Source organism: Dermacentor variabilis, chromosome 2 (genome assembly GCF_050947875.1).
Source record: "Dermacentor variabilis isolate Ectoservices chromosome 2, ASM5094787v1, whole genome shotgun sequence".
NCBI lineage: Eukaryota > Metazoa > Arthropoda > Arachnida > Ixodida > Ixodidae > Dermacentor > Dermacentor variabilis.
Window position 1 is genome coordinate 46,144,366 of NC_134569.1, and position 17,712 is coordinate 46,162,077.

The 17,712-nt window shown below is 45.5% G+C and overlaps 1 protein-coding gene across 2 annotated transcripts in view; it reads right to left on the reverse strand.

Annotated features, from left to right (window-relative positions):
- The window catches only part of LOC142571760 (uncharacterized), a 58,273-nt gene extending 41,469 nt beyond the window's left edge, over positions 1 to 16,804 (reverse strand). Inside the window, exon 1 of one of the 2 annotated variants that reach the window (XM_075680340.1) lies at positions 16,438 to 16,804. In XM_075680340.1, the coding sequence (XP_075536455.1) occupies positions 16,438 to 16,440 (3 nt within the window). In that variant the 5' untranslated portion in view covers positions 16,441 to 16,804. The remainder of the gene's footprint in view (positions 1 to 16,437) is intronic. The other variant, XM_075680339.1, reaches the window with a different exon arrangement.
- Positions 16,805 to 17,712: the final 908 nt, after the last annotated feature.

Genomic DNA, 17,712 nt, shown 5'->3' on the forward strand with positions numbered 1-17,712 from the left:
ATTGCCAGCAATCTTACAGTGCCCGGATAGCCACTGAAATACAATGTCGTTCGTGGCCTCCGTCCACCGCTTGATGATAGCGTAATCGTATATCTGCTACCCTTTGTTCATGTGGGTTCTGGCGTAGAGATGATAAGAGTGATTGCAGGGCAGCCTTTGATTCACAGAATATAGCCCAGTGATTTGATGGTTGTTGCGGCACGTATAGCACTGGGCTAAGGAGGGCGGAAAGTTCGGATCCTGTCGATGTAGTGACGTGGCTGATCTTGAACTTCTTTCAGATTGACATCGACGAAATGACTACTGCACCAGTAGAGCTGGTTAGAGCCGAAGAGCCATCTGTATAAACGTGAACTCGATTTGAGTATGAATCACGCAGTAGATGTAGAGATGTAGATTACTTGTTACAACATTCCATGTTCTCACCAACACGCACAAAATGACTATCCAGCTCTTGAAATTTTGTGACGGACCTTCACACACTTCATCTGTGTCTGCCCACGTCATAGCGCGTATGCGAGGAGGTAATGCTGTTTTAGTGCTTTACAAACAAACTGGACATTGACCCGCAATCGAAACAGAAAAAGAAAGTTGCAGGTCAGTGCTCCTAATGGAACTCCGTACATAATCCTATATCTGCACTGCTCGAGTTTCTGATGTCTACAGGCCTACTTAACTATACGCTATGAAAACGCTGCCTCCTAACACTGGATTTAATGCGCAATTTTCGTTGTTTGTATTCTGCAGTCCTTTCTCTTTATATCCCTGTACCCTTTCCCCCTGTGCAGGGTAGCCAACCAAAACCAGCTCCGGTTAATTTCCCTCTCTCTAACCTCAATATGCTGAGTCGTTTGCATAATGGCGATAACTGAAAATCGCACTCACGGTCGTGGATGAACTTGTAAAGCAGGAGAAAAAGCGCTTCTGTATACGCACATGTTTGCCCGGATAGAGGAGGACGACAAACGCTTTTCGCTGACAAAGCTCTTAACAGCTTACACCATTACGTTATATACAAGAAAAGCACTGGTCGCGATAAACTTGCGAGACACATTGCATATGGGTTACGCTGAGATTGTTACAAGAGCAAGGTCACATGATCCTTTAGATTAGGTCTCGAAGAGACTTTGCAATTGAGCAATGTGCATGGCCGTGTTTCCTGTGCGAAATTTGCCCTCGCATAGATGATACATGACGACAATCACTACCTTGCGATCTTCTGGGATCTTATTCGACAAGGAAATGTTTACTCTAGAACTGTTCGTAAGGGAAGCTACAATTTAGTCGTCATGTTAGACATATTGTCAGCAAAGGCGGTCAAAAACTTCGTGAATTCGGGCTGATCAAGACCACCCAGGAATAAACCACGCAACGGTTTCTGCAATAATAAGATTCCTCCTCCTCCTCCTGCTCCGGGCCGATCGCTTGAAGTGTGTTTAGTTTCGCATCCTAAATCTATAATGGCACGGACCTTGTCATTACCTTTATGATTTCCTATACGAAATAAAACTGTGGTGGCATTCACGTGACTGAAAGGAAAGCGCGCTAAGAGGGACACACGTGCGAACTAAAATGACCATGAAAACGTCCACTGTCAACTGAAAGGTCGCGAACTAGTGGGAAGAAGAAAGGAAGGCACAAACATTACCTGCGCATGCTCAAAGGAAAGAAGCGGCGACCCGCCATTGATGAAAACGTGCGGGCACTCTCGGAAGATTGGTGTCATACACGACAACTTCTCTTCGCGCAAGATAACCGAGTGCCGACTTCCGCACGTATAATTACGTTATAAAAGCCACCATTAATCTTGCGTTCACACGCCTTCCTTTGAGTAACATGATTCCCTACCAACTTGCTCAACTATAGGTAGTTCTGAACTTTGGTCGCCAGTGCGGAAATTCTACGAATGGTAGTGGCAGCGTCATGACAGGCATGCGACGAGACCGGAGACATTGGACACTTTCTTTGGTCGCGCCTGAAATTTTAAGATGAAAGAGACGTTCTCCTAGAGAACCTGAAAAAAAGAATGGACCTTCCACATGCGTGCCGGCAACACCTTGTGTTCCCTGGAGGATCAGTTACAACCCACAAAGAAACTTCACGTCTCCTTATTGCATAGTTAAGGGAGAGAGAGATAGAGAGAGAAAAGTGCAGGAAAGACAGGGAGTTTAGCCAGTGTAAGTACTGGCTGGCTACCCTGTGCTTCGGGAAAGGGGAGACTGGTTTGATGAACATGTGATGAAACGGCGCAGTGATATTATAAGAGATGCTCGGGAGAAGTAACTGCTCGCCAGGCTAAACCCGCCTGTTGCTACAACCCACCACCACTACCAACACCACTACCAGGCCTGTAGAGATAAATTTAGTCCCCCTTTTATACCAAAATTTATTTGAGTCAAAATCGCACTGTGTCTTTAAAAAAACACAACGCGTTTGTGCGGCCTCGCGGAATAAATGCCTACATTTTGTGTTTTCTTTCCTCACCCTCGATGCTTCGTCCTCCATCTAGCCCTAACCCTCAACTTATAAAATTTACTGCCCCTTCTTCACACCTGCGCCTAATTCTCCTCAGTCTATCCTCACCTTCATCCTCAGTGCGTAATTTTATCTCCCACCCTCACTCACTCTCAGCTATCAACAGTGTTCTGGGCTGAAATAAACATTTCCCACATCAAACCACTACTCCTGCACACGGCGAAACGGAGGTACTTAATGGTGATATTCAAATATGGGTGAATAGATGACGTAGCCTTCGTTGGCTTTATCTATCGCGAGCGCAACTGAAAGGGATTGAAACAATTATAACTATAGACCAGTGTTATTTTAAACTGGTGGAACTATGTAATGTCAAAGATGTAGGCTTACCAGAGAAACCCCACTAGCGGAAATAGTTCCACGCAGTGCTTTGGGAGTTCTTCCTCCAAGGGCTCGCAGAAGGAAAGTTTTCCGTTGGTCAAACAATGCAAAACTTGGTGCCTGTCAAGGCAACAACACAGGGTCTGGCACTCAGCAGGGCCGGGGTATAGAAAGAGTGGACACGATGAAGAAATCAGGCACACGAGCGGCTATCGTGGAAGCGTTTTATGGTTTCGAAGACATCAGCAGCGATCACTGATACCGGTCAGCGGCGCGACGGCACCACGTGCTGTCGTTTAACTGCCACCGTGGCGGAGGGGCAAGACAGCAACGCGGATGTGCAAGCGTGGCAAGGGCCGCCATTACTGCAGCATGGCTTCGGAATAGACGAGCTTGTGAACCAGCCTAGAGTCGCCAGGCTCTCCTACATTCCATTTCGAAAGATTGGATGCGCTTTGTAGACGATCACAAGGAAGAAGACAGGACAGGCGCAAACCTTCTTCCTTGTGATCGTCTACAAAGCGCATCCAATCTTTTGAAATACAATGAACCAACTTGCCCAACAACGCATTCTGCTCTCCTACATTCGATCACCAACACTTGTCCTGGAAGCGACGAGGAAAGCTGAGACCATGTCGGACGAAGAAAGCTGTGCGAAGAGCGGAAGATCAGATCAACCACATGAATGAGAAAACATCGAGCTACTCCCCTAGCGAAGAAAAGGACATTGAATGTGATGACGAGGCAGATTCCTTCACTCTTGATGCATATAAAAAAAGAAGGTTCGAGGGAATTCCTGTGGTATTACGAAAAATTGAAGAAATTTAATGAAAACGTTTTGGAAAATAAACCCAAATGTTGTAGCCTAAGAACTGGTTACGCTAGCAGAACAGAAAGTAGGTTCTTTCCGAGTGAACATAGACGCAAGTTTCTCAGCCACTGTGAGTTCACTCGCCTCAGCCAAGAGTTTGTCGTCATGTGTACAGGTGGCTGGCTTACTAGTGAAGCCATTTATTCCGGAGTTATACATACGAAATGTTGGCAAGATCAGAAACGTACCTCTAGAATGCACAGAAGAACAATTAACAGAATATTTAAGAAAGACAGGAGTGACATCAGCTGGACGCCAGGCCCGTTACACATGTCAAGGAGATGGCACCATGGAATCGCGCCCTGTGAGAAGTGTAATATTGCAATTTCGCTATGACCGACCAATCCCAGAGTGAGTGTATTTTGGCTTCACTAGCCATCCACTCGACGAATATCTGGGGCCAGCAAGACGCTGCTACATCTGCCAGAAATTTGGTCACTTAGCGAAAAAGGGCCGAGGAACAAGGCGCTGCAAAGTATGTGCAGAAGACCATCATCACAAAGACTGCAAGTCTATAAGACAACCTAAGTGCACGAATTTCAACGGGTCCTACACTGCATCATTTTCCGGATGCCCGCAGAACAAAGCGGCGTCTCTTCAATACCAACGTTACATTATCTACGGTCGCACACACAGCGCGGTGCACCGAAACCAAACAAGAATACGATGAACCCAGCGCCTTAGCATCAGGACACTTCTATGCAATATGCAAAGGTCGCAAGGGGACCACAACACCGAGGGAAAAGTTTTGGGACATCACCAAACCAACATCAAGCTCGACAAGAAGTTCAGGAGGGATCTCGTGCGAAGAGAAACCACGTGGCTAACATGCGAGAGAAAACAAACACACCGCAACCAGTAAGTGTAACGAAACAGACGAACTCCTCTGCGTCTATTGCTGAACTTGTCATGCCAATGTTGTTTTGTGATTTAAAAGCCATACTTGCCGCGATTCCACAGGTAGTAACATCCCGGAGGTCAAGGCCGTATTGTCTATGGAACAAGTGATATTGCAAAACGCTACAACCACTGCGCAGGCGGGGCATGAATAATTGATATATCCAGATGTCGCCACATTCCAGTGGAACGCAAATAGTCTTCGCTCTAAGTGTGCGTATTTTAGAAAACTGGTGGCTCAGTTGTGCTTTCCAGCGTTATGTATCAGAGGCTTGTGTATACAACGCTTTTAGACTAGCTAACTACGTTGTTTTTACGTCCTCCCGATCTTCGGGACTAAGAAGAGCGATGATCTGTGCTTGAAGAGACGTGCTGTCAGCGTTAAGTGCCGCAGCGTCAGACATCCCAGAATACGTAGCACGGGAAGTTAGGTTTGGCCCGAGTAAGTAGCACTATAGTCAGTGTTCATCTACAACCCTCCCCAAATATTTTACTTTCCACATTGACGGGCCTCTTTCAGAAATACGCAAGAGATGTAATATTTCACGGGGTTTTCAACGCGCACCACGCCATGTGGAGAGGCGCCTACTGTGACCGTCGTGAAAATGAATTAGAATAGGCAATTAAGAAGAGTGGTCTGTGTTTGTTGAATGACGGCTCAGTGACGTTCCTGAGGGGTTTTAATTCCTCCAGCTGCCTAGACCTCACGTTCTGCTCAAACGATATTGCATGTGGAGAAAAATGGAGAAGAGACATTGAAACAAGGGGTAGCGATCATTTTCCTTTTCTAATACCGCATTCCAGACTACGATTTTCGACTTATCGGCGCTTTGCAAAGATAACTAATTGGCAGGCATTTCAATATCACATTACATGTCAAGCTGATGCGGTCAGTGATACAGACAGTCTATTATCCCTTATAGAAGACAAATTAAACCTTTGTTCAAAGTTTGTTAAGATTCCTGAAAGTTACGCTGGTGTAGACTTTGAAAACGAAAGGCTCAAAGCTATACGCCGCAGAGCTGAAAGAATATACCGATGCACAGGCCTTATTGAGGATTACATAGAACGTCAAACGATGTATGTTTGTACGGATCGGCAGCTGGAGCGCCTATAGATACAAAGCGCTGGCAGGAATTCTGAACTTCACTTACTCCCCTTACACCTGAATCAAAATTATGGAATGTTCTGCGCTCTTTAAAAGGGCCAGTAATGCACCAGCAACCATTCGCTCCAATTGGATCCGCCTTGCGAAGTCCGCTACCACAATTTGTAAATTGCAATATGGGTCATAACTAGCTAGAAAGTTAATTAGTGAATCCTTCTTAATTAGTCGATTTTGCATTTCAATTTCTTGTGCAAGTAGTATGCGCCGCTTCGAGAAGATCGGCTCATAAACTACAATTGAGCTATCTGCCATTTGCGTCGATTTATTCTGGTGCTGCAGCCGGATCTAAACGCGCCAAGCGTCGCAACATGTTCGCTTGCCGGCGAGAAACGGTTGTTGTAATCGCACCGCTGGCGCGAGTTGTTGGGAACTCGGCGCTGACGCCCGTTGTTGCACCTGGGTCGCAAGCCCCAAGGGTAGCGTTGGCCTGGCGGCCTGGGGTACAACTAGAAGCATCCAAAGGTCCCGGCAAAGCATGAGTCGACTGGTAACAACAAAACAACTTGCTTATTATAACATCGCAAAGAGTTGGCGGTCAGGTTGACCGAAGTAGGGAGACGGGAGTGCACTTTACTCAACAGAAGAAATCGGAGCCCTCTTTTGGCGTCCGGGGGCAGCTGCTTTTATACTCTCGCAGTTGAGGGCAAGAAGGAACCCCTCTATAGACGAGCACGTGACGGTGCCGCTCGGGAACAATGGGATAAGGTGGCGCAGCGTCGTGTCGGCGCCACTCGGACCCCCCCTTGCTTCACAGTTGTTGGGAGCTCCTCTCCCCGGCTGCCGCGCTTCGACAAGCGTGGGCACAATGGGAAGAGAAGGAGGAGCAGCCGTCGTGTCGGCGCCGCTCGGACCCCCTTGCTTCACAGTTGTTGGGAGCTCCTCTCCCCGGCTGCCGCGCTTCGACAAGCGTGGGCACAATGGGAAGAGAAGGAGGAGCAGTCGTCGTGTCGGCGCCGCTCGGACCCCCTTGCTTCACAGTTGTTGGGAGCTCCTCTCCCCGGCTGCCGCGCTTCGACAAGCGTGGGCACCAATATGCACATACACTCACACACGCACATGAAGACACGTGGCATCGGAACATGCCTGGACGCGCTTGGCGGGGAGGCGTAGCGGCGGCGCCGAACGGGCCAAAATGTCTGCCGCTTTGAACGAAGCCCTGGCGTCTGTTGTATCCTCGCCGGCTTTACCGCGCGTCGTAGGCGAAACGTGACACGGTACTCTATGCCTCTTGTCGCAAAATTCGCAAAGCCATTTGAAGCGAAGGGACGCATTTGAGGCAAATGCATGCAACACCCATCATTCTACTGGTAGCTGAATCGCCCTGCTAGTAGCTCCCGTAGACACTATAGCGCCACGGTCTCCCGCCAGTAATTATTGCGTGAATCTCTAGGCTTGGAACGTGGCATCCGAGTTCGCGCGTGATCGCAGGTTTTCCTCATCAGCGAGCTCCCACTGTAAAACAATGTCATGTCGTGCCTGGACGGCGCTGTTGGCCGAGGGCGCAAGTGGAGACGGCCGTATAAGGCAGACCGCGCGAGATCTCAATGTGCGTATTGACTGTCTTTTCACGTGTTGCGGAAGATTTTTTCACAGGATACACACTAAGCAATTATTATGGTCTGCCTCTAACATTTTGACCTCTCAACCAGCTCAACCGTTTTGACGTCACATCCATATCTGACGTCTCTAGTGTCTTTAGTTTTTCCAGTACTTTTCTATATTATTCCATTGATATTGTAGAACTTATGCTTAATAGTTTAAATGTAAGTACTACGGTATAGCGGCAGAAAACGGTGGATTAACAGTCAATTTAATAAAAGATGGAGGACATATCACGCTTGAAAAGCTTGCAGACCTTTATACGCATTGCCTCACGGCTTCAAATGTACCAGAGAGCTGGAAGAATGACAAAATTATACTAATCCATAAGAAGGGAGACGTTAAAGAAATTAAGAATTATAGGCCCATTAGCTCGCTTTCGGTATTGTACAAAATATCCCCCAAGATAATTCCCACAGAATCAGAACACTTGACTTATATCAGCCAAGAGAACAGGCTGGTTTCAGGAAGGGCATTATACAACAGACGACATCCATGTCATCAATCAGGTAATTAAGAAATCTACAGGGCACAATCAACCTCCCTATACAGCTTTCATAGATGATGAAAAGTCATTTGATTATTAGAGATATCAGTAGCCATAGAATCACTGTGTAATCACGGAGTAGAGGAGGCACACGTGAATGTCTTGGAAAATATCTACAAAGATTCCACAACAGCCTTGGTTCTCCACAAGAAGAGTAAGAAGTTACTTATCAAGAAAAGGATCAGACAAGGAGACAATTCCTCCAATAATATTCACTGCATGCTTAGAAGAAGTATTCAAACTATTAGACTATAGGCTTAGTAGTGAGGATGGGAACTTCTGTGGGTGCTACGAAACGATCGAGCATCTTCTTTGTCAGTGCTCTCGTTTTAACCCACAAAGAACTGTCCTCTCAGCCACCTTAGACAAACTGGACAAGCGCCCAATGGCAGAAAACAAGATCCTTGGTACCTGGCCTACGCGAACATCAGCGCGATCCGCTATGAAGGCGCTGCTGCGATATTTGAAAGACACGGGACTTTCTGACAAATTGTGACATTACACTATGTGGCATAGGACTGTACGGTGACACTGCGTAAGACTAGGAATGCCTTTGTGGGCTGCGTGACAGTGCCCACAGAAATAGCTCGTGTGTACGTGCGTGTGTGTGTGCTTAGGTTTTTTTTTTTTCTTTTTTATCCTTCTTTCTTTCTCACCTATTGCATCCCCTTTCCCCTCCCCCACTACAGGGTAGCCAACCGGAGAGAATCTCTGGTTAACCTCCCTGTCTTTCCTTTGCATTTCTCTCTCTCTCTCTATGAACAAAAAATATCTAGAAATCCTTCCGTTCCCAGATGACATTGTTCTGTTGAGCAACACTGGGGACGAATTTCAACAAATGTTTGAGATCCTTAACCGAGAAAGTTTAAGAACGCGTTTAAGAACGCGTTAAGTATGCGAGCTTGGCCATGGATGAGAACGAGGCCGGGCCGTCTTCTCTGAGAGTTGCGTGGGAGCAGGAGGCTTTGAGCCGTGGTCGCCAAGCGGTGTCTGACCACCTCACAGATATTGCCCGGCGAGATGCTTCACTGGAGAGGGTGCGGAGTGCAACAGGCGTCGCACCGTCGAGATCAATGTAGCGACCGCGTTCGTGCCCTGTCCGTTTGTGCTTCGACGCTGCGCATATTCGCGGTGTCTCTTTGCATGTCTAGCACTTGCGTTTTCCCTGTGGCACAACAGGCGTCCCACCGTCGAACGGTGCGTGTCTAGTTCAGCACAATGTGTTGGCGGGATAGTTGGTGCGAATCCATAATTACTTTGTTTATCGCAAAACAACGGACAACGATCCTGTCGTCTTTCTTGTGTCCGTTGTTTTGCGCTAAACAAAGTAATTACAGATGGGTGTCTACCCAAGCGTAATCACAGTAATGTCTAGCCACCGACTTAGGAACAGCCGTCACACTTAACTTAACGATAATTGTATACCTAAGTATAACAATTACAGCTAAATCAAGGGTTAACCAAGTGAAACCAAGACTTAACCAGGCTAAACCAAGCTCTCGCTTTGCATATGCAGGATTAGCTGAGCTAAGCCGCAGCGAATTTTTTTCCTAAAATGAATAAAATAAGCATGCCGTAAGCAGACACGCGGATTTATGTGTTCGGTGTAATTAACATTTCAATCCCAATACTCATAATTATGATAAGACCTGCTTGGGAGGCAGCTATAATGTACTAATGAACGAGTAAATGACCTCATAATTTATCATTTCACGATTCGCGCAGTTTCTCGCTCCATTCAACCATGAAACTGCGGCACGCAACAGTAAAAGGCACGTAAATGCACACAGCAGAACACATGTTCTCTCTTCAGTACACAATGAAACCTTTCCTAAAGTTTGCTTTGCCTTAGCTGAAACATCCATTGTGTGTTTGCAGTCTCAGTGACACCTCACCTCGAATATCTGCCTTTGGATTAGCACACTTAGTCCTGTGAGTTAGGTTTGTTCTTTCATTAACAAAGCCAACAATATATAGGTAGATCAAAAAGCCGAAGAAAGGAGCCATCGGTGGCTGTTCATACTTTCTACCCGTCTAATGCTGAGCTCTCACATACATATACAACTTCTACATACCCACGTGACAGTAGTGGGAGCATCTGTGCAGGAAAAAACAATAACGCACTTGAGAATAAATGGCCGCCAGCACGCGCTTTGGCCCCTCGTACACCTTCAGCCATCGTTTCCTAATCAGTAAGGGATCGTATAGCAGTGCAACATCCTGTTTTTATCTCCTCGTTCAAGCCGCAGCAACAGTATACCGGAGCGCGCGAAAGCCTTTTCGACGCATGAAAATGATGATGATAATAATTTATTGGCATTCCCTTTGAAACGGGGCGGTGAGAAATAGTCACCTATTTGTGGTCAGGAGACAAATCGCAGTTGCGGTGCAGAGCCGCGTATTCCCGGGCTTGATCTCTTTCTTTATTTTTTTCTTTCTTTCTTGTACACGCGTGTCATGTATCCAGTATCATACTGCCGTCCCCGCCGCGATTATAGCTATGTTTTTCTTTGTTTTTAGGTCGGCAACATAACCAGAACTCACCCAGGCTCACAAACAATATATATATATATATATATATATATATATATATATATATATATATATATATATATTCCTCAGCCGAACTCAATCGGACTCCGACTCGCCAAATTCCAACTCAACTGCATGGTTGTCGCACTCATGCACAAGCGCCGCATAACAATTTATTGAGCTTTCGTACTCTTTTTCGTGGCAGTAAATCATCCGACGGCGATGTTAAATTTGTAGAAATACGAAATGACACTTAAGATGCGAGCATGTTATCGAAGCTGATCTTTCCAGAGTGCAGGCTGCCAGCCGCGATGGCTCAGAAACTAATGCTGCTTTTGTCAAGCATGAGGTCGCGCTTTCCATTTATGCCACAGCTGTTGCACATCAGCGGTTGGCAAAGTAACAAAAAAAATTAAATAGCTTTAGTAGTAACTACTACACTTCGCTGGTAGATAAATAATCCTACATTAATGCACTGAAAAGCCGCGGAATACATTATTTTATTTAAACATTATTTTTTATAGTGCATGCCTATGGGTAGCGAACTAGGTGAAGCATGAATTTATTTTCTGAGTGCTGTCGTGTTTCGAATGAAGCGCTGGCGATGCTTCTCGGGTCGAATGTTTCAGGCTGGTTACGGGAATTTGTAACTAGACGACTTGTAGGAATCCATGAATATATATATATGCTAAGCAACTACCGTTAATCTATTTAACTATTATGTTGTGCTTATATATATTCTTGAGAATCAGTGCAATAGCTCGACGTTGTGGAGGTTGTCCTAAAGCACTTAATGTTTACTGTACACCCGTGAGAAAAAGTATACGGACCACAGGGTGGCCAAATAACCTTAATTTCTTCATTAATAACACACGCATAAACTGGAATTAACGCGTACATAGAAAAGTTCGCAATGCCAAGTTTAGACTGCAGTCCTCAGTTTCAAGTTGCGTTCACAGGCAGAGGAAAAAAACGGCTTTTTCGCGCAACCCCTGGTCCGCATACTTTTGTTCACGTGTGTACATAAAGTCACTCGACTGTCGTTGCCTTGCGCGATCTGAAGAATAAAACAAACAAGTTTTGGTTTTACTGTAGACGAGCTCTAGCTAAATTACCGACATGTATTTTTCTTCATCTTGATGTTTCCTTTAGTTCGTATGTCAACAAACGCTATCAGTGTCTGAAAATCATCACACCCAAATTTTTTGTCCACTTACTCAGGGCAAGAAAATGTAAATTTCAGGATGTTTACTTCGGCTAAAGAACTCGTGGTGATCAGTGAAAAATAAAAATAGTCTCAGAGTGACATCAAAAGCCGCTGTCACTCCTCACACTCTCGTTGCCGCTTTCAGTGGCTACAGTTTTCAATAGGTTTAGATACAGCTAACATCAACAGCCATTTATAACATTAGTCAGTTAAAAAAGGCCTTCGACGTACATCTGCGCTAGAGAAAATTCCTGCCAGCGCACTTCAAAACTTTAGACATTACACCCACCACGCATACGACGTGAGTGACTTTTCTGTAGTTCAACAATATGAATCGCCTTTTCCTCATTGAACCTCACGTCGTCACCGCACCCTCCCTCACCTTTCACCTCACCACCAGATATCTTCTCGAAGGTGATCCTCGCCTCAACCTCACCTCACCACGTGAGTGTGAGGGCAGATGAGGGTGAGAAAGCTCCTCTTGAATACTCGGAAGGGCTAGTCCTCGGGAGGGTGCCGATGTCTGGTCCTCAATATGACTCCCTATCTCTGTGTGCATGTGCGTGTGTATATGGCCTAAGTGAAGTTTCATCGACGTTTGAAACGTACGTTCTGCAGAATCCTGCAACAATAACGTCTTCTCTGTAAAGCACAGTTGCATTAAAAAATATATCACAGTTCCGCTATAACGGCGAAGGAACGAATGCGATAGCAACATGTTAGACTCGTAGCTGTAGTGGCAGTATGAATTGAAGTAAACGTAAGCTGACTAAGTAAAAGCGAGCTGTGGCGCTAGGAGTTCTCAGCAACTTCAGTGATAGAATGACGTGGTGCAATATAACCCGCATACACCGCATGTCATATAGCATCGCATGGCATATAATATACATATACCTAAATATATTCGGAACCTCACAGTGACCCCGAAGGCAAAAATTTGCTTGGAGGGTCCATATAATTGCTGTCGCAATAAAAAGAAAAACTTTTATTTCGACACAGGGATGACGATATGGCCTAGAACGACATGCATTTTAATTGCAGCGTCATTAAATTTCATATCGTTCTTAACCTAAACTTCATCCATATTCTTCTGTGAGACAAGAAAAAAATTCCTCACAGTGAATATCGTCATTTCAACACCTTTATGCATAAAAACCGCAGCATAAACTGTTCAATTCACATCTTCAAGCGTCTGTTAGCATGTTTAGCACCATTCAAAAACAATGAAACATTTCGGATGCCTTAAATTGCATCGACAGTGTTACTTACAATTGTTGTAAACGCCCTTTGTTACACAATTTCATCTCCGTAGTTTCACTTCCCTAATTTGTCTGCAGAGGGAAGGATAGAAGTGACTGGGAAAGAATAAAATTGCGGCAGATCCAAGACCCCTATATGAATCCGCAATTAGCGAAGCGTTCTTGAATCATTTCAAATAAATGCAATGAAAATGGACACATTATGCTTGCAAATATGTCTATTTGCAATTAATTTCCGACTTACGAAATTGTTTAAACCTTATGCTGAAATCTAAACACAAATTCGCGTGGCCTCGTGGTATGCGACGTGAATGCAGCGATGATCTGCAAGCTAAATGTGCTGAACTAAGCATTGTGAGCAGCGATGTATGTATACAAAGAATGTTTCCCTACTTCTTTCTTCCCCTTCGCTTATCTTTATATTCAATTTTTCGTTTCCTCCTGTGCAGGGTAGCAAATCGGACAGCTTCTTTGTGAAGTTCCCCTCGTTCTCTCTTCATTTTTCTTCTGCCTGGCGACCCTGTCTCATCCTGCAATTGCATAGGGTAGCAAACTAGACAAACTCTTGTTAACGTTCCTACCTGTCTTCCTTACCTTCTCTCTCTATCTCTCTTTTGGTTGCTCAACTCATTTATTCCGTTGAGGTCGGAGGAGCCTGCGCGATATTCGGCGTTTAATTATCAAGTCGTTCTTTTCGTCTACTAAGGCGGGACCTGTGTGACCTTGCGAGCGAGTTTATATAGTCAAATCCTTCCTAATGGTTAACTGTTTCCTAAGGAGATAGAGCTCTGCAGCTTACGCATATGCGCAAGATGCTCTGCACAAGAGACTGCTTCGTCGGGGCTCGGCTTTCAGCACGATAAGCGCAACAAAGCGAGGTTGTCGTCTCATGGTATAAAGCGGAACGGTCTTTTGACTTAATAAATTGTGAAGTTTAACATTATGAAACTGCACAGCTGATTACGAAGGACATCATGGTGGTGGGTTCGGATGAGCTTTGACAACCTGGGATCCTTTAACGTAAACCTAAATCTAAGTGCACAGATGTTTTTCCATTTGTCCCCCCTCGAAACACGGCCTACGAGGCCGGTTTCTGGACCTAAATCCCCAGCGCTAGTTTTCCCTCTCATTCGTACGGCAGCAGACGTTCAGGGTGGGTCGTCGAAGCTTCACGTGCGCGCGTTACACAGAACTGCAAGAAGTCGCGGTTGCTTTACAAACGGGCAACAGGATCGACTGAACCACTCAGACTAATAAGCCTGCTCGATCAATGGACTCGGGCGCAGGGCTGAAGCTCGCGCAGATATGTGTGGTGTTCCCAGCGCAAACACGAGACTGCGCTCACGCCAACCCTGTAGTAAGAAAAAAGAAAGCGTAAAAGAGGCGTCACCCGCTGTGAAATTCGACACGCTTCCAGTTAAACTGCATGCGAAGCGTTGCGTATCGTGCTCTCGCTTGCAAATGAGATGCTCGGTGGTCACACCGGTTAACCTTTGTAGCAACGAACACGTGACCGCGATGACCACTGGTCGCGTCAGGGCAAACACTTGGTCATATGCTTCGTACGTGTGGCTGTTCAGCAGGATGCTGGATGATGGCAGAACACTACCTTTTCGAGACCACCGGATCATTTTAAATAAAGTGCCTCGAGTGGACACTGGCAAGGAAAAAAAGAAGAACTCTTAGGAAGAACGACTTGAAACATAACTATGACGGCTAATTTATTGACTTCTACGTATATTGAATCTGCGCACCCCGATTGTTTGTGTCGTTGCAGTATATGCCTATAGTTCTCGAGTATATGGTTATTTTTTCTCACATAACTACTGCAAAACAAATGGAGCACCAATGCATTTTGTCGCTAATAGCGAGAACAAATATGTTGAAACTAGTGCTGCTCTCATTACTAAGCGCAGACGCCTTGCGCGCTGACCAGGTTTATTACAGCTATGCTATGTGTATAGGCTGAAGTCATTAAACGGCAAATATATTTACTGATTTATACCATTAAAGAGCTCACCATAGGGTGTATAATTGTTCTTCAAACGTGGCACACGTACAGACGCTAACACGATAAACAAGAGAGAGAGAGAGAGAAGTGTGTGTGTACGAAAGATAACAAAAACAAACAGGAACCTTGCGCATTAAAAGCCGTTTATTCAATCGCTTACGCTCGCCATACATATAGAGTGTTTCATCGAACGCTTTCAAAAATTCTTAAAGGTTGCCCGTGGCAGACAGCGCAATTCTATTCCATGAGCTGGTCTTTACTTGAAGTGGCGGGCATTACTTGCACAACAAACTGAAATGCATATTCGACTAATTGACAAAAAACACTAATTAACTGTATAACTATTTAGCTTATGGCCCATATTGTAGCTTACAAATTCTAGCCGTGCAGTTCACAAGGTGGATCCACTTGGAACGAATTCTCGGGATGACACCAGTTTCGAGATATTAATTCGGCCGCCATAATACCCGAACTTTGCGGGAAAATGTATTGGTGTTCCAGTTTATTTTGGGCTTGAATGCATAGAACGACGTCTTCCAATGCATTTCTCCGCAAAGTTCGGGAATCAATATATCGAAACTGGTTTCATCTTGAAAATTCGTTCCAAGTGAATCCACCTTGCGAACTCCACGGCTAGAATTTGTAAATTGCAACATGGGCCATAAGCTAATTAGTTAAGCAGATAATTAGTGACCTTCGTTAATTATTACATTCTGCATTTCATCTTTTTCTGCACGCAATGTCCCCCTCTTCGAGTAGACAAGCCCATCAACTATAATTGTGATATCTGCATCAGGCAACCTCTGAAAAATTTGAAAGTATTCGCTGAAACACCCGGTATACACATTTGACAGATAATAAAAGACCACGTGTACAAAGATGCGCCCGCCGTGGTTGCTCAGTGGCTATGGTGTTAGGCTGCTGAGCACGAGGTCGCGGTATCGAATCCCGGCCACGGCGGCCGCATTTCGATGGGCGTGAAATGCGAAAACACCCGTGTACTTAGCTCTAGGTGCACGTTAAAGAACCGCAGGTGGTCGTAATTTCCTGAGTCCTCCACTACGGCGTGCCTAATAATCAGAAAGTGGTTTTGGAACGTAAAACCCCCTAATTTAATTTTTACAAAGATGCAGCAAAAAATCTTATGGAACAAACGGGATATTTCGCTATCTGTTGAATGTATACAGGGTGTCTCAGCTAACTTAAGCCATAGTTTAAAAATATGTTTGCCGATACCCTCTAAGACGTGTTGCTGACTATTGTATGCATGGAGTAAGTCACACTATCTTTCGTATTTTGCTTAATTGAATGATTAGTCAAATGTATTAACCAACTTCTGAAGCAACGAAGTTAGGCAAAGAATTCCAATTAGAAAGCTGTGGAGAATTTTGCAAAACGTCTGACTGACCCGTTCCTAACTTTCTATCTATTAGGTATTAGTGTTTTTCCGCTTACTTTAGATACCCACGAAATACAAAAAAAGGAAATACCATGTGACTTGCTCACTTGCGCGTCGTGATTGCAGCGCTCCCAAAAATTTCTCGTACAAACGATCATAACATCCAGTGGGGTGTGCAGCCGCTTAAAAGGCGACAGGGCAGTGACGCAGCCCTTGGCTGTGCGATTCACGCCACCGATGTGCTTCCCTCGAGGCGGTTCTTGATAGCGATAAGCAGGCGCAGCGGCAGCACACCCGGATAAATACTATGTTTGTTTGTACGCGGAGAGTTTATCACGGCGCGCAAGCAGACGAGTCACGTGGTATCTTCTTGTATTTCGCGCGTGTCTGCAGTAAGCGGTAAAACACTAATGCGTAATAGATAGAAAGTGGGAAAATGTTTAATCGGATGTTTTGCAAAGCGCTCTGCTACTTTCTGATTGGAATTTCTTGCCTCACTTCGTTGCTACAGAAGTTGGTTCAATAATCTTGACTAATTATGCAATTAAGCAGAATAGAATATATAGTGTGACTTACTCCATACAATATTCAGCAGCATGCATTCAGTCGCGTCGTCTTAGAGTGCATTGACATATTTTTAAACTCTGGCTTAAGTTAGCTGGGACATCTTGCATATCGTCGAAGACGTGAGATGGGTCCCCACCTGGTGGTGGTAACAACTTTATTGACAATCCGGCAAGTTCGTGGCCTGGGCCTATAGGCCGCCCCCGAGGAGGTCCGGAGATCCTGTCTCCTCGCCGCCTCACGGGCTTGCTGGATGGCCCATAGTTGATTTTCGAGGTTTCAGCTGCGCAACAAGGCCGTCCATCGCGCCGTAGCTTCATCTGGGGAAACTGCATTTTCTCTGCATATAACCTCACATTCCCAGAGAATGTGTCTAAGAGATGCGTGAGCCCTGCCGCATAGTTTGCAGTTATCGTCTGAGTAGATGTCCGGATATATCCTCCTGAGATGGACGGGGTTGGGGCAGGTCTTTGTTTGTAGCTGCCTCCAGTCTACCGCTTGGGCCCTGTCTTGGGGTTAGGGGGCGGATAAACAGGCCTTGAGTATTGATAAAATTTTGTAATATCACATTACCTGGTCATTCTGTCCCTCTCTGTCGATGCCTCCGTTGGATTTCCAACCCCAAGAGAGGATCCTTCTTCGCGGGCGCAGAATGTGAGAACTCGCGCTACGCGGTGGACCTTCTCGCTGAGGTTATGGGTACGGGGGTGTCGGGGGACGTGTGAGCCGGGAACCATATAATATGTCGTTCCTCCGTCTCCTCGGAGGTGAAACAGTTCGCGTTGGCTTTGAGTATAGCCTC